Source organism: Mustela nivalis (genome assembly GCF_964662115.1).
Source record: "Mustela nivalis genome assembly, chromosome: 16".
Taxonomy (NCBI): domain Eukaryota; kingdom Metazoa; phylum Chordata; class Mammalia; order Carnivora; family Mustelidae; genus Mustela; species Mustela nivalis.
The window spans coordinates 62609367-62625969 of record NC_139035.1 but is presented as its reverse complement, the minus strand read 5'-3'; the positions used below and the strand labels follow the sequence as shown (position 1 = coordinate 62625969).

At 42.1% G+C, this 16603-nt stretch overlaps 1 protein-coding gene across 2 annotated transcripts in view; it reads left to right on the top strand.

Moving 5' to 3' along the window:
* Positions 1–16603, top strand: part of UHMK1 (U2AF homology motif kinase 1) — a 52146-nt gene that overhangs the window by 15575 nt on the left and 19968 nt on the right. The window contains exon 8 of one of the 2 annotated variants that reach the window (XM_082704183.1): positions 1080–7953. The exons of the other annotated variant lie outside the window; for it this stretch is intronic. Within the exon in view, the coding sequence (XP_082560309.1) occupies positions 1080–1226 (147 nt within the window). The 3' untranslated portion in view covers positions 1227–7953. Of the gene's footprint in view, positions 1–1079; positions 7954–16603 lie in introns of those variants that run through there. 2 annotated transcript variants of the gene reach the window in all.

Here is a 16603-nt window from a genome sequence, read left to right as displayed (position 1 = left end):
TAACAGAAATACTCACGGAAGACAGGGAGTGAGCAGGCAGCGAGGAGTGCTTTGTTTACCAATGAAGGAAGATTCATTTAAAGAGTGCTGTATTTGGAATTGTCTTTCCTTTTCATACCCTGGAGGTTTTTAATACCCTTTGGAAATAATTTTATCAGTGGGAGAATGGCTCCCACGAAAGGGGAAATGAAAAAGGAGACTCTTGCCTCGAACTTCTGGGTGCATCCGATTTTAAGAGAAGGTACAAGTAAAAGCTGAAAACCTGAAAATTGGTTTCCTTCAGACAGTCTGTTTTTGCTTCCCTTTGAAAGTCCGAGTGTCTAGGATGCTGGCACCCAAGTTTGAAGACTTTTGGCATCTCAGATGAGCATGTAACTGAGAAAGATGAGGCCGTTCTTTTTCTGGTTCACAAATTTATGGGTAACTGAGGACAAGTCATTTAAAATGATTTTCCCTCCTAGTAACTTTGGCTTTAGATCAACAAAAAGAGCATAACCTATTACGCTGTATCCTCTACCTGTCTCCGGTCAGAATTCAGATACTCTGGAAACGGAGATTTTACCTAGTTTTAAACTTACTCTTCACAGTAGTTAAGGCTTCTACGAGTCTTTAGTAGGTATAAAATCCGGTAACCTTGACTGGTAGTTTCTCCTCCTTCCTCTTCTAAGAGGGCGGACTGTCTTCAAGGCACGGTGGAGTGCATTTGCTCCCCAGGCTGTATGGCCCTGCCTCTGGCACGCGTCCACTGCTGCTCACCACTCCTGCAAGAGCATGGCCAGTGGGTGTGCATTTTTCATTCGACTTGTCTTCGATGGATTTTTCAGAATTGAACTGTGTAAAGGAATTGTTCTAACCCTGCTCCTCGAAAATGTGGTCTGTGGACCAACCGCGCTGGCATCGCCTGGGAGTTGATTCAGAAATGCAGAGACTCAGGCCCACGTTAGACCTCCTGAAACTGAGTCTGCGTTGTACCAAGGTCCCCAAAAGATACTTGTGTGTACACTAAAGTTGGAAAAGCCCTGTTCTGGAACAGTCTTGGTGGAAATGAAGCCGACTTTGTTTTCTCTGTCCTCTTACAGGTCTTTGTTGAGTATGCAAATGCTGGTGATTCCAAAGCTGCTCAGAAATTACTGACTGGAAGGATGTTTGATGGGAAGTTTGTTGTGGCTACATTCTACCCGCTGAGTGCCTACAAGAGGGGATATCTGTATCAAACTTTGCTTTAATCAGTAACCTGAGGACTCTTCCCTGTTTCTCCTCCATTTCCTGGGTTATTGTATTCTATATCTGAATGCAGAAGTACCCCCTTACCATTTTAAGGGAATACTTTGTACATTTATTTAATCCTACTAATGTGCAGTTGAGCAATGGCTGCATTGCAAACATTTGGCACCGAGTAGGACAAGACCTCTCAGCTATACCTTGAGGGGTTTTAGAGCATCCACATGGGCAACCCTTTTTTTGTGCAGTAGGGCAAGTGCTGCTCTTCAGTGTGTAACCTAAAAGGATATTAATTATTTCATGTGATCATGAAGCAAGGATGAGTAATATCATGTCATAGTGAATATCAACCAATTTGGTAAGAGTTGGTGACGGCCGTCACGGATCGTTCCTTTACGCTGTCGGGCAGTTCTTCCTCATCCCAGATCTCCACAGCTGGCTCTGGACGCTCCCAGTCATTGTTAAGTAGCCGTCAAGCAGCCATGACCTACTGTGTTCTTCACACTGAGTTATGAATTTTTTTAAAGGAGTACTGTAGTACTGAATATTCCTTTAAAGAAACTGCAGTGAGCCTATCTCCTTTTTTTTTTTTTTTTTAATTAAGGCTTTTCAAATAGAAAGCTGATGCTTGATCTTGCACAATTTTTATGTCTAGTACGTATGCTTGAGTGAGTGTGCAGATATGAGAGATTAGAGAAGATCTGAGTCCGCGTGCTTTATAGTGTGAGTCTTGTGAGCTAATGCAGTCTCCACCTCTCTCTTCCCTAGATGTTTCGTATCTGTCCGATTTAGGATGTATGTTTGAGAGTTGGTGTGTCTGATAGAATGTAAATGAGAAATAGATCATTCCTGAGAGGCTCAGAACAGATGAGTCTAGAATGAGTTACACTGAAACTCTCTTAAAGTGATTGGAACAAAGCGAACGACTGCCCCGTCCTTTCATCTCCTTGAGACCCTGTATCAGCCCGTTTTTGTACCGAACCTCCCATGATCACTGTAAGATTTCTCAAGATAGAGTTCTGCCTACAATGAAGGGAATTGAAATGGCCAAAAAGCAAGATGTTCAGTGAAGGGAAAAGAAAAAAATGGGCAAAGAGAAAGTGAATAGTCCAGGATACGTTGTTTTTTTCTTCTTTCCTCTCTCTGTCCTCCCCTTTCCTCCACGGCGTCTCCTCTGTGTGGCTGAAGAGAAGCTACTCGGAATGTACTCAGACTTCTGACTGCAGGGAAGTTAAGAAAAGTGTAGCTCTAATAAGATGGAAGTAGAAAGGAAGAAAAACTCAGAATTCTTAGAAGGATTCACAGCAATCTGCTGTGTCCCTGAGCCCAGGATGCTGGTGTGTGTGAGTTCGTGAACATGGGTTGATGATATGGTTTTAGGAATTGTAATTACGGATTCTTCCCACTTCATGTAGATTGACTTCAAAGGTTTAAAACTTAGGAAACCTTTATAAAGCACTGATTATACAAAAAAATAAGTTGTAAACAGGTTATGAATTTTTTTTAAATTTCCTTATCTAAATGAAAGTTTTCATTTTTTTTTTGTTTTTCCTAAGGAAAAAGCCTTTTATACCTTTCCCTGTTGGAAGCCTCCTCATAGAGTCTTTCTTTGAAATGTGTGCCGCGCAGGTTGTTGAGAGCCCAAGTAGGAATTTACATTTCAGAGGATGAATTATCTTACCCTTTTCAGACAATTACTATCTGACAGTTGAGTTATTTACAGTTATATCATTCAGGATTCTTCCTTATTATTTATTATGAAGCCAGATTTGGTGTAAGGAGGCTGATTTATGAGTTGCCAGAAGGCCTTGTGGCGCGGTCCCCAAGGGAAAGTTGTGTCTAGTATGTGCCCTTAGGAGGAAGAACTGTTAGTTCTCGTTTTGGCCCTCTCCGAAGTTGATTAGCCGATATGTGTTCAAATAACAATTCAAGAGAGGATAACCAGTACTCCAGAGACCTAAGCTTTCTTGAAACATCAATGTTTATAGGGGTGACAGCTCCCAGGGTGATTAGAAACACCAGGTTCTTGCGTGTGTACAGATGAACACAGAGCACGAGTGAGTGCTTCTCCAGGGCAGGTATTCTAGGCGCGCACGTGTCCCTCTCTCATTCCCCCTCCCACCCCTACAAAGAGAAGACCCTGACAGATGAGCTGCAGGTAGGCTTCTGAGCTTAGGGATGCAGTGTGCTGCTAGCATCTTGATGCTGAATTTCACAGCATTCTTTGTCTTCTTCTTTGCTGTTGTAGTCATACCTGTATGTAGTGTTTAACACTGTAGAGTTGTATTACAGAAGATGCTAACTAGATTTTAAGAGAACTAAGGGACTAACTGATGAGCCTAAATAACCATGCATTGAATTCAGAATTTTATATTAAAGCTACAGACTTGAAACAAGATGCCTCCTGTGATTTAAATGGTGATCTTCCAGCTTTTAGCCCATGACCGCCAAAGAAGACATTTGCAGATCCTCCCCCGCTCCTCTGATATTACGCGAAGTTTAATCTTAGTTTCTCAAACCCGAACCAAATATTATCAGAAGATGTAATTTTTATGATACCTTTAGGGTGAAATAGATATATAGAGATTTTAATTCCTTAATTACTAAAACCTAGGAATTTTCTTTTTGAGAGGCAGGGGAAAGAGGCAAGGGTTTTTGTCACTTAAACCTTACTCTTTGGGACAAATTTTATCTCAGGTAGTTTTTCTTTCCCTCAGTTAACATCTGTGCTTCCTTCCCTCTTGCCTTTCCAATTTCTCATTATTCCATGGTTTCGTCATGGTACATTTTTTGGCCCAGGAAACACCTATAAATTGGTTATTCTGTAGGAAATCTTTGGTTCTTGGGAAACATCCGGAGGAGGTGACTAGCTAGCCACTTCCCAAACTCGGATGCCCTATTTCGAGGAGAGCAAGTCGAGTTGGACCCCTCAGTAAAAGAAAGCAGCACCTCCAAGCAACTGTTGGCTGCATTTTAAAGGGAGAATAAAACAGTAACCCTCTGGCAGTAAGAGATTGCACTTACTACCACTGGGTGTCTTCCTTTGGTTTGTGGCCATTGGTACCGCAGCTCTTTGGGGAAACTCCCTCCCTGCTATGCCTTGAGCCAAAACTGGCTGCTTTTAGAACAAAACCATAAATGCAGTTTACTTGTCCTTTCCTTTGTTTTCACTGAGACAAGGATTGCCTTCTTTTCGGTACTTCAGCTGCTAAAGCATGCTGGGATACGTTAAATTAACCTTTAAAAAAAAATCCTTGAATTCTTATTTAACTTGCCTTCTACATTATATTTTAGTCTCTGAGCACATTTGTGATCAGGAATGCGGCCAGAAACAGTGCTGGCTGCCATGGAGAGGAAGTTGAAGAAAAAAGACTCTGGGCATAAGGTGTGTTTCTATTTTAATGCCCCGGGCTTTCACCCTGCTGAGGGCATCAGTTACCCTGCTGGAGTAAATGCCCGCCCGAGGTTGAGCGCTCACGTTTGTTCATCCGGTGCAGGGAACACTCTTCCATCATTTTCTTCTTAGGTCTTACGTCCCGACTTGATCATTTCTGCCATCAGTTTGACTCGGCAGCATGACATTTTAGTTTTTGTCATTTAATAAAAATCAGCACCATAGTAACCGATGGTGATTATAATATCATAGTTACTGGATGAGGCTCTGGGGGAGACACTCAGTAACTGTGTGTTTCACTGAGAGCTTTGTGCAAGGGGACATGCTAGCTGGTACCGTTCAGGTTAGGGTACAGAGGGCATCGCAGCATGACGAAATTTTAGTCTGGTGGCTGTGGAGACAGTCAAAGATTTAAGCAAGTGCCTTGTGTTTCCTGGAAAATATTAAAACTCATTTGGGTGAAAGCTCCCAGATGATAATTTATTGCACCTCTGCCTTTTCCTTGGAATAACTTTTGGATTAAGTCACATAGTATAAAAGTCCAAAACTTCCCTTGTTTCCCTTTATTTTATATGTGTGAAACTATTCATATTTGATTCCCCCCCCCCCGCCCCAATATTACATTTGATGGAAAGCCAGAGTTATCTGGCAGAATCTAATTCTTCCTGGGGTCTAGTTCCATTTTCAGTACTAGGTTCCTTCTTCCAATCTTACTACTCTGGCTCTCTGATAGAATTTGTTTATTTCTTGGCATATGTGGTCACACACAGACCAGCTTTGGGTCATCATTAGCTCAAGAGAATTTCCATTTCTTCTTAAGGTGCTCAATAAATCACCTTCACTTGAGATGATAGTCTTCCCAAGTTCGTATCGCCAGTAGGCTTTCTTGGTGAATATAAAGATGTTGAGTCTCTTTTCTGGACCTCTTGTGGTATATTTGGATAAGTTACATTTTCTTAGTTACAGAGGGACATGCATATTTCATTTTAAAGTCCCCAGAAATTTAAACAAGTTGTTTCGTTTTGTTTAAGGTTAGCTGCTTCTCTGCCTGACACCGCAGGATGTCAGGGTTATTTTAGCCGCCTCTCCCTCCTCGCTATTGGTCAGTTTTCTTTAAAATTGGGTGATGACCAGTAGGTAGACACAGTGACACGTAATCGACAAGTACTGTGGATATTTAAGAAGGAGGTGAACAATTTTAACTATTTTTGCTGCAATTTTGTAGGGGAAATGGACTATAAAAGAAATACCTATAAACCAGAGAGCATGTAGGAGATTGTATATTTTATAGGTGGTAATTAAGGTGATTTTCAGGATATAAGATACAAGGTTTATACAGCCTTTGTTTTCCTGATGAAAAGTTTTTATTCATCTTGCTACAGCTTAGTACTTTTGTTGTTTCTTACATGGCTTTTGAGGATTGATGTTTTAGATTCACTCTGTTTGTGCTTTTCAGACTGTTGTCATAATTGTGCGGTTCTTTTTATGTCACCATAAATGCTGGAATTCATGGGAAGCTTATCAGATGATTGCTTGAGTGTGATTTCCCATTAAACAGAGTAGCTTCCACAGTATCCTAAAAGAAACTGTACCTAGGATCATAGTATTTTATTTAGAGGCAAAGAAAAGCATACTATCTTACTTGCCTTAACCAGCCATCAATCCTTGTTGTGCAGAAAAGAGCTTATTTTGTTAGACTCTTGACTGTTGGCAAGAAAATTACATGTAGTTACTTGCCCCCCTCCCGTCCCCCCTCCCAGTTGCAGATGGCTTCCCCTTCTAGGCTCCCCTCTTACTGGTATTCACGATGTCAGGATTGTGTGAGAGCAGACGTGAGGTGTTCCAGATCATGCATATGGACATAGAATTGCTTCGGTTATTGGAATTATGGATGGCTGTATTATTTCGTTAGCATGGGCTGTCAGAAATCTGCCAAATTTAAGAGTAAAAAAGAAAAAGAAAAGTCAAAATAGAGAGGTGAGGGGAGGAAAACCGCTTCCTTACTGGTATTCGTAATCTTCCATCTAGTTTTTGATCAAAAAGTGCTCATTTATTTGTAAAAATCCAGACGTGGTACCTGAAGCATCGAATGTTGTCTTTCCAACACATTCCTCACCGTGCTTTCCCCAGAAAATCGTTTTAAGAGCTTATCAAAGCAGACTAGGTATCCATATTCAGTTTGACCTAAATTTTTAAAATAAACATTTAAACTCCAGTTTTTGTGTGTTTACTGTGCATCAACACTCATGCAAATCCGGGATCAGAAAGAAACTGGGGTTTAGCCATCTCCGAATTGCCTTTGCACATTGGGTACAGTGGGTTTCCATATGCACTTGCTGCAGAGTTTTTGAGCACCTTATGGGAGTAAGTAGTGTTTATTTATTATAATTAAAAAGAAAGTTAAAGCTGCATCTCTGTAGAATATTTACTTTGCAGAGTGTAAAGCTGTTGTATCTTTTCCAGCAGGATTTACTCTTTCATTCTTAATTCTTGGTTGAGAAAATCTTCAGTGATTTAACATTCCTTTATATCCTCGTAACAGTGTCCAATCTGGGGTAGAAGGGAAATTTTTTTCCCAAAAAGGGCTCCATCTTTGTTACCTTTCTGATCACTCTTAGAAATCTAGCTATGATCAGTAGATGGTAACAGCTCATGGCTTCCTGTATCAGCACTGGAGAGGTTGGTTGTGAGGATTAAAATCTACTCTTTTCCCTCAGTAACATGTAATTGCTATGTTTTTGGTAAGAAGGTCTGGTCAGAAAAAATGTGAAAGATCACTCAAAACCAAAGCCAGTTATAAGGAGTACTGTCTCCTGTTGGTTTACCTTCACCTCAGAACTACAAGAATATTACAGTACCTAGTGAATAGTCTGTAACATTTCTACCAGTCTTTTCAATAGCCTATTGGTCTTGGCATTTCTTGGCACTATGGCTCTCTGTTCTTGGTGATGTCTTCTTGTTTGTGACTTTTTGTTGTTGTTTTTTTTTTAAAGTAACTAAATGGGACTATAAATGTAGATGTGTATCAGTACCAATAAGTTTTTTTCTGAAATCCCTAAATTCCCGATTCCTATTCAAGTCTTTTAAACTTGTTTTTTTCTTGCTAAGTAGCAAAGAACTTTTATTTTTCACTTTCCTATATACCTAAGTATACCTAAAAAGTATGGACACTGCGTTTCAATGGACTGTATTGCGTGTAGTTTTTTGCTGAAAACTTTTTCTGTAAACACAATGGCCTTGTTCAGTTTTGTTGTAAACTGACTTACCATAAGATGCACTGTTGATATGCTTTCTGATGTGTGTTTCATAAGGGTGATAAAATAAAGCTTAAAAATAAACGAGGTGTTTTTTTCATTTCACCTGTTCCTGCAGTTAGTGTAAATATTCCAAGTTAGATAACAGGTAAGTATAGTTATTTTATGATTTAATTTTTATGAAAAACTATTGTTGAAAAACTTCCGTGTGGTCTCAACCATCCATTTCTAATACGGTCTTTCATGGATGGAAGTAGGGCATCAGACTGACAATACGGATAGTTAACTTTTTATTTTGGAATGAACGTTCTTGATGCTGTAGAAACAGACTTATCTAATGAAAAGAACCAGAACTCATAGTTGGGAGATTCGTGTTCTAATCTCGGTTCTTTCATCAAGTTGGAAGGCTTTCATCAAGTGATAAGTGATTTAATTTCTGACAGTGTTGGTATTTCTGTGGTATCAATTTTATAGTAGGACAAAATGGGTTGGGAGGTTCAGTAGCATCAGTGAACAGTCCTCGGTTGGGAGCATCTGCGGGATGACGGAGCTGGTCTAGGTGGTGTAAAGTGGAGCGTGAGGCCCAGGCAGGGAACATACGCTTGCCCAGTTTCTCATAAGACTCAAGAGGTGGTAGTCCTACACCGCTGTGTCTGGGAGCGGCGTGTTTTCAGGAAGCCTCTGGACTGGGCTAGACTGGTCTGGTCTGGGCAAGCAGTTCAAGTGAAAGGTGGCCTGGCGAGGTGCACCCTCTGGCTGTTTCAAGAGCTCAGATGGGAGAAAAGGAATGTTTAAATCCGCAATTCCTCAACGAGTGAAGGGTCCCCTGGGAGGGCTTGTTAGATCACAGACTGCTGGACCCCAGCCCTAGTTTATGACTGTAGTTCTTGGGGAGCCTGCAGATTCGCATTTCTAACAAGTTCCCAGGTGACGCTGCGGCTGGTGGTGGCATGGGGACCTCTGCCGGAGACGCACTGGGCTAGGACTGCACTCCGAAGGAGGCCAGACTGAAGAGCTGCCTGGGAGTCCTCAGCTCGCCCTTTCCCCCCCCCCCCCCGAGGGCTGCCGCAATCCCAGGAACAGGCTGAGCACTTACTTTGTGCCAGTCTGTGTACGACAGGCTTCGTGTGTCACCTCTCCGCGCCCTCTTCACACACTTCGTCCTCACAGCAAGGCTGTGGGGAGGGCAGGGTACCCAGCGTTCACTCGTCGTCTGGCTGGGGAAATGGGCATCTTGTTTCCTGGGGTTGGCGGCAACAACCCCTGCTAGACCCCTCCGGTCAGCCCGGGACTCCCGTCTCTCTTCCCTCCCGTCCTCTCGCACCACTGCGTCCAGCCGTTGATCCGTCCCTGGGGCTGCAGCTCCCTACGGACTCCCCGTGTCTGGTCCCCGGTGCTTCCCGGCTCGCCTTCCTAGACTGACTCTGCGTGATGAAGCAGGAGCCCCGTCATGCTGCTCCCTCCCCGCCTTTGCCTTCAAAATAATATCGAATCCCCTGAGACTGGCACCTAAAACTTCGGAGTCTGGCTCCACCTGTAAGTCCTACCTCATCTCCTGTCTCTGTCGCTGTTCACACTGCACGCTTCCCTCCAGCCAAGCTGCCCCTACTTACAGATTCACGGCTTTTTGCTGTGTATTGAGCCTCTGACCAAAACACCACTCGGTTCTCTGTCCCCGCATCTTATCTGGGGGGTGGAGTCCTGTTGATCTTTTCAAACAGCTCAGTTGTCACCTTTTACATTTCCTTCTGCATAAAATTGCATATCTGAATAATCAAAGTCCTAGAGTCCTCATCCTCCCCCCCCCTTTTGTAAAGATTTTATGTGAGAGAGAGAATGAGCAGTGGGGAGGGGTGGAGGGAGAGAGATTCAGAGAGAGAAGCAGACTCCCTACTAAGCAAGGAGCCTGATGTGGGGCTCGGGGCTCACTCCCAGACCACAAGATCATGGCCTGAGCCAAAGGCAGCCACTTTGCTGACTGAGGCACTGAGGCACCCCCTGGAGTCCCTTCTTAACATGAATTTGCTAGGCAATTTCCAATTTTTAAAAAAGATATTTTATGTATTTATTTGACAGAAAGAGAGAGAACACAAGCAGGGGCATGGCAGAGGCAGAGGGAGAAGCAGGCTACTGATGCAGGGCTTGATCTCAGGACCCTGGGATCATGACCTGAGCTGAAGGCAGACTGAGCTCATGACCTGAGCTGAAGGCAGACTTAACAACTGAGCCACCCAGGTGCCCCAGAAATGCATTTTTGAGCTTCATCTTCAAAAGTTTATTGCAAATTCTCAACTTTAGTTTCCTTAATCTATCACTGATCTCTCAAGAATTGTGGTCTTAACAATATAGATGTTCTAATTATAAAGCAGTCATTTTTTCCTTCTGGACTGTTGAATAGTTTCCCACAAAAACATCAGTAATATGCCTCACTGCCTTACAGTCTCGGTTGAACCAGTTTGTTCACAGGTCCTGTCCCAGACGTCTTGCTGGGTCTTCTAACTCTGGGAGCCATCTGAGTTAGCAGGTATTTCAATATGCAGCTGTCATCACTTCCTTTCCTTTGAATTGACCTGAGCATTATTTTTATTTCCTATGTAAATCTATGAAGCATAGTATAGACATTGTATGTAATTTATAAAACACAAATATAATTCATTAATGCACATAATAGGTATAATACATGGAAAATGGAATTTGAAAATGGTTTAATGGTTATGCGTTACAGACTCCCTTACAGTCCATCCTTATAATCAAGAATTTTTATTAAAAATTGCAGAATAACCACGACCAAGTGAGATTTATTCCAGGGCTGCAAGGTTGGTTTGACATCTGCAAATCAATCAGTGTGATACAATACATTAATAAAAGAAAGAACAAGAACCATATGTTACTCTCAATAGATGCTGAAAAAGCATTTGACAAAGTCCAGCATCCCTTCCTGATCAAAACTCTTCAAAGTGTGGGGATAGAGGGCACATACCTCAATATTATCAAAGCCATCTATGAAAAACCCACCACAAATATCATTCTCAATGGAGAAAAACTGAAAGCTTTTCCATGAAGGTCAGGAACACAGCAGGGATGTCCATTATCATCACTGCTATTCAACATAGTACTAGAAGTTTTAGCCTCAGCAGTCGGACAACAAAAAGAAATTAAAGGCACCCAAATCGGCAAAGAAGAAGTCAAACTATCACTCTTCGCAGATGATATGATATTATATGTGGAAAACCCAAAAGACTCCACTCCAAAACTTCTAGAACTTGTATACGAATTCAGTAAAGTGTCAGAATATAAAATCAATGCACAGAAATCAGTTGCATTTCTTTACACCAACAAGACAGAAGAAAGAGAAATTAAGGAGTCAATCCCATTTACAATTGCACCCAAAACCATAAGATACCTAGGAATAAGCCTAACCAAATAGGCAAAGAATCTATACTCAGAAAACTATAAACTATTCATGAAAGAAAATGAGGAAGACACAAAGAAATGGAAAAATGTTCCATGCTCTTGGATTGGAAGAACAAATATTGTGAAAATATCTATGCTACCTAAAGTAGTCTATTCAAAATCCGATCCATTTTTTTCAAAGAAATGGAACAAATAATCCTAAAGTTTATATGGAACCAGAAAAGACCTCGAATAGCCAAAGGAATATTGAAAAAGAAAGCCAAAGTTAGTGGCATCATAATTCCAGACTTCAAGCTCTATTACAAAGCTGTCATCATCAAGACAGTAAGGTGACGGGCACAAAACCAGACATACAGATCAATGGAACAGAATAGAGAGCCCAGAAATAGACCCTCAACTCTATGGTCAACTAATCTTTGACAAAGCAGGAAAGAATGTCCAATGGAAAAAAGACAGCCTCTTCAACAAATGGTGTTGGGAAAATCGGACAGCCCCATGCAGAAAAATGAAATTGGACCATTTCCTTACACCACACACGAAAATAGACTCAAAATGGATGAAGGACCTCAATGTGAGAAAGGAATCCATCAAAATCCTCAAGGAGAACACAGGCAGCAACCTCTTCGACCTCAGCGGCAGCAATTTCTTCCTAGGAACATCACCAAAGGCAAGGGAAACAAGGGCAAAAATGAACTATTGGGATTTCATCAAGATCAAAATCTTTTGCACAGCAAAAGAAACAGTCAACAAAACCAAAAGACAAAAGACAGAATGGGAGAAGATATTTGCAAATGACATATCAGATAAAGGGCTAGTGTCCAAAATCTATAAAGAGCTTAGCAAACTCAACACCCAAAGAACAAATAATCCAATCAAGAAGTGGGCAGAAGACAGGAACAGACATTTCTGCAAAGAAGATATCCAGATGGCGAACAGTCACATGAAAAAGTGCTCCACATCACTCGGCATCAGGGAAATACAAATCAAAACCACAATGAGATACCACCTCACACCAGTCAGAATGGCTAAAATTAACAAGTCAGGAAAGACAGATGCTGGCGAGGATGCGGAGAAAGGGGAACCCTCCTACACTGTTGGTGGGAATGCAAGCTGGTGCAGCCACTCTGGAAAACAGCATGGAGGTTCCTCAAAAAATTGAAAATAGAGCTACCCTATGACCCAGCAATTGTACTGCTCGGTATTTACCCTAAAGATACAAACATAGTGATCTGAAGGGGCACGTGCACCTGAATGTTTATAGCAGCAATGTCTACAGTAGCCAAACTGTGGAAAGAACCTTGAGGTCCATCAACAGATGAATGGATAAAGAAGATGTGGTATATATACACAATGGACTACTATGCAGCCATCAAAAGAAATGAAATCTTGCCATTTGCGATGACGTGGTTGGAACTAGAGGGTATCATGCTTAGCTAAATAAATCAATGGGAGAAAGACAACTATCATATGATCTCCCTGATATGAGGAAGTGGAGATGCAATGTGGGGGGTTTCGGGGGTAGAAAAAAAATAAATGAAACAAGATGGGATCAGGAGGGAGACAAACCATAAGAGACTCTTAATCTCACAAAACAAACTGAGGGTTGCTGGGGGGAGGGGGATGGGAAGGGGCTGGTGGGGTTATGGACATTGGGGAGGGTATGTGCTATGGTGAGTGCTGGGAAGTGTATAAATCTGGCGATTCACAGACCTGTACCCGTGGGGCTAAAAATACATTAAACGTTTATAAAAATTTTTTTTTAATTTTTTCAAAATTGCAGAATAGCCCCACGTTGAGCTCTCTCTCAAATAAATGAAACCTTTTATTTATTTGTTTATTTATTTATTTATAAGATTTTATTTATTTATCTGACAGAGATTGACACAGCAAGAGAGGGAACACAAGCAGGGGGAGTGGGAGAGGGAGAAGCAGGCTTCCTGCTGAGCAGAGAGCCCAAAGCAGGGCTGGATTCCAGGACCCTGAGATCATGACCTGAGCTGAAGCAGATGCTTAATGACTGAGCCACCTGGGTGTCCCAAAATCTTTTTTTTTTTTCTTTAGATAAATAAAATCTTAAGGAAAAAAAAAAAGTAACTGTTTTAGGTAAAAATGGGCAATTTACAAAGGTTGCTAACACATTTGATCAACTGACTGGACAGACATCGCCGGAGAGAGCTTCTTGGAAGCCCAGTATGCCTAATACTTTTCTGGTGTTGCTGAAAAAGGCAAGCCATATGTTTAAGTGCATTTTAAAAACGTGTTTAAGGGGCACCTGGGTGGCTCAGTGGGTTAAAGCCGCTGCCTTCGGCTCAGGTCATGATCTCAGGGTCTTGGGATCGAGCTCCACAACGGGCTCCCTGCTCAGCGTGGAGCCTGCTTCCTCCTCTCTCTCTGCCTGCTGCTCTGCCTACTTGTGATCTCTCTCTGTCAAATAAATAACATCTTTAAAAAAAAACAAACAAACGTGTTTAAGTGTCTTTTGAGCAAGGATCAAGCCTGTGAAGGTTCATCTTTAAGAATGAAAGCCCAAGATCAGGGAAGCAGGAATTGAACAAGCCAATGCCAGAGAAGGGCTTCCTGGGTTTAGTTCAACATTTTCCAAACTATCCTTGGAGCTCCCGGATGCCGCGTGGTATCAGGAGCAGCTTCGGGGAGCAGGGTAGGATGACAACATCGTGTGTTGAATAAGCTGGAGGCACTGCAGGCTTTCTTCCGGGTTCCTCGGAGCAGTCTTGTGCAGAAGACAAAGATCTGGACGGAGAGCAGAGCTGGTCTCTGCAGACCCTTCACCCAGACTCACCTGTCGTTAGCGTTTGGCCGCATGATTTACCTCTTGCTCGTCTCCATTTATAACTGTAGATAAACGTAACCTATTTTCTGAACAATCTGAAAGTTGCAAGTATGATGACATTCGACCCCGAAGGACTCCAGAATGCTTTTTCTGCGAATAGACAAATAGACGTTGCTGTCTGTAACCGTGATCCTTAGCACACCCTCGGAATTGGGTGTTGATACGGAAGTTCGCAGTGTACCGCCCATATCCAGTTTTTCTCCACTGTCTCAAAGTCTTTCATAACCTTTCCCCCGTCCCCCACCTAGGACCCAGTCAGGACTCTTTGGTATTTAAGGTCTGTTTTTTTAAAGATTTTATTTACCGTTTTGAGAGAGAGAGAGAGAGTGCGCACTAGCGGGCGGGTGAGGGAGGAGCAGTGGGGGAGGGACAAGCAGACGCCACCCCGAGTGCTGAGCCTGATGTGGGGCTTGATCTCATGACCCTGAGGTTGCGACCTGAGCTGATACCAAGTGTCGGATGCCCAATCGACTGAGCCACCAGGTGTCCCTTCAATGTATGTTTAAAATTTGTGGGATGTTCATGTTCTGCAGAGCACTTTGAGGAAAACTGGTTTGGATTGTATAACTAAATTTGTCCCAAGTCTTGTAATTTAATAAATGCTAACACTTCTTTAAAAGTGTTTCCGGGCACCTGGGTGGCTCAGTGGGTTAAAGCCTCTGCCTTCGGCTCAGGTCATGATCCCAGGGTCCTGGGATCGAGCCCCATATCGGGCTCTCTGCTCTAAGCAGGGAGCCTGCTTCCCTTCCTCTCTCTGCCTCTCTCTGCCTACTTGTGATCTCTCTCTCTGTCAAATAAATAAATAAAATCTTTAAAAAAAAAAAAGTCTGTTTGCTTAGGGGAAATAATACTGAGTGGAATGTATGTGTCGTTGTTTGTGTTCCTCGGTTACATTGGAAGAAGAAAGCAGAATTATGGTTACCGAGTACCTGAACATGCCTGACAAAATAATAAATATACAGAACATTAACCAACTCTCTCCAAGACTGTACCTCAAAACTTTAATGTTAATTGCTAATGATGTATAGACCCATGATAGATTTAAGATTCTGTTTCTAATTATATTTTTTAAGTTCCATGCTCAAAGAAAATTTCGAAAAAAATAGAGTATGTCTCCTTCCTGTCTTTTTTTTTTTTTTAATATTTCATTTATTTATTTATTTGTCAGAGAGCGAGAGCATGAACAAGTAGGCAGAGTGGCAGGCAGAGGCAGAGAGAGAAGCAGGCTCCCCACTGAGCAAGGAGTCCAATGCGGGACTCAATCCCAGGACACAGGATCATGACCTGAGCCGAAGGCAGTGGCTCAACCCACTGAGTGACTCAGGTGTTCCTCCTTCCTGTCTTCTTTCTTTTCAAGATTTTTTTTTTTCAATTTTTAAGTAACCTCTACACCTAATGTGGGGCTTGAACTCACAACTCTGAGATGAAGAGTTGCAGGCTCCACCAACTGAGCCAGCCAGGTGTTCCCTTCCCTTCTGTTTACTGTGTCACTACATATGGATCTGGGGGCAGAGGAATGGCATGTGTTTTAGGGCCCAAATTTCCAAAAAATATTCCAATTGGAATGTGTGACTCTTAAGAGGAAAAGGAAGGAGCAGTAGGATCCAAAGAACCATCATAATTGACAAATGTCCTAGTGATCACTTAACAAAAAAATAAACTTTTTATTGCACAAAGTTATGTGACAAATAATACTTAACACATGTTTGGAAATCGTCCCAGACAGAAATCCCAGGGCCATCGCTGATTTATGAGGTGCGGTCAAGTTTTTGACTCACTGAGGCGTTCTGGTCCCATTTGTAGTTGAACTAAGAAATCTTTCCCAGTTTCTTCAGCAAAGTCAGTTGTGTTACATCCTGAATGTCTGCATTCTGGGTAGGGGGTGATGGAGTCATCGAAGTTGTCCAAGTTTGTTGATTTTTCCTGGACAGAAATGGAAGGCCTGAGCAGGGGTATTCTTCTGGGATTATACTTTTTTGTGAAATTCCGTGTGGAGGTTTCTCTCTAATAATGTCTGTCATTACTCATTACTTCTAGTATTATTAGATTAATTATAATGTTAATAGACCTTAATTATACTTAATAATTCTAAGAGTTATGAAAAGTTCTGTTTTTAGCCACAACACCCAAAGGATTATTTCTATTCCCTCAGAAATAACAAGGCTTTAAATTTCCTCTACAGTCACTTTAGTGTCTAGATAGTTTATATGTATTTTTTTCTTCTTTTAAAAGATTTTGTTTATTTATTTGACAGAGAGAGACAAGGGAGAGAGGGAACACAAGCAGGGGGAGTGGGAGAGGGAGAAGCAGGCTTCCTGCTAAGCAGGGAGCCCCACGCGGGGCTGGATCCCAGGATCCCAGGATCACGACCTGAGCCGAAGGCAGACACTTAACCAACTGACCCACCCAGGGGTGCTAGATAACTTATATTTTTTATCTCTTTCCTCATGATCTATCTAGATGACCACA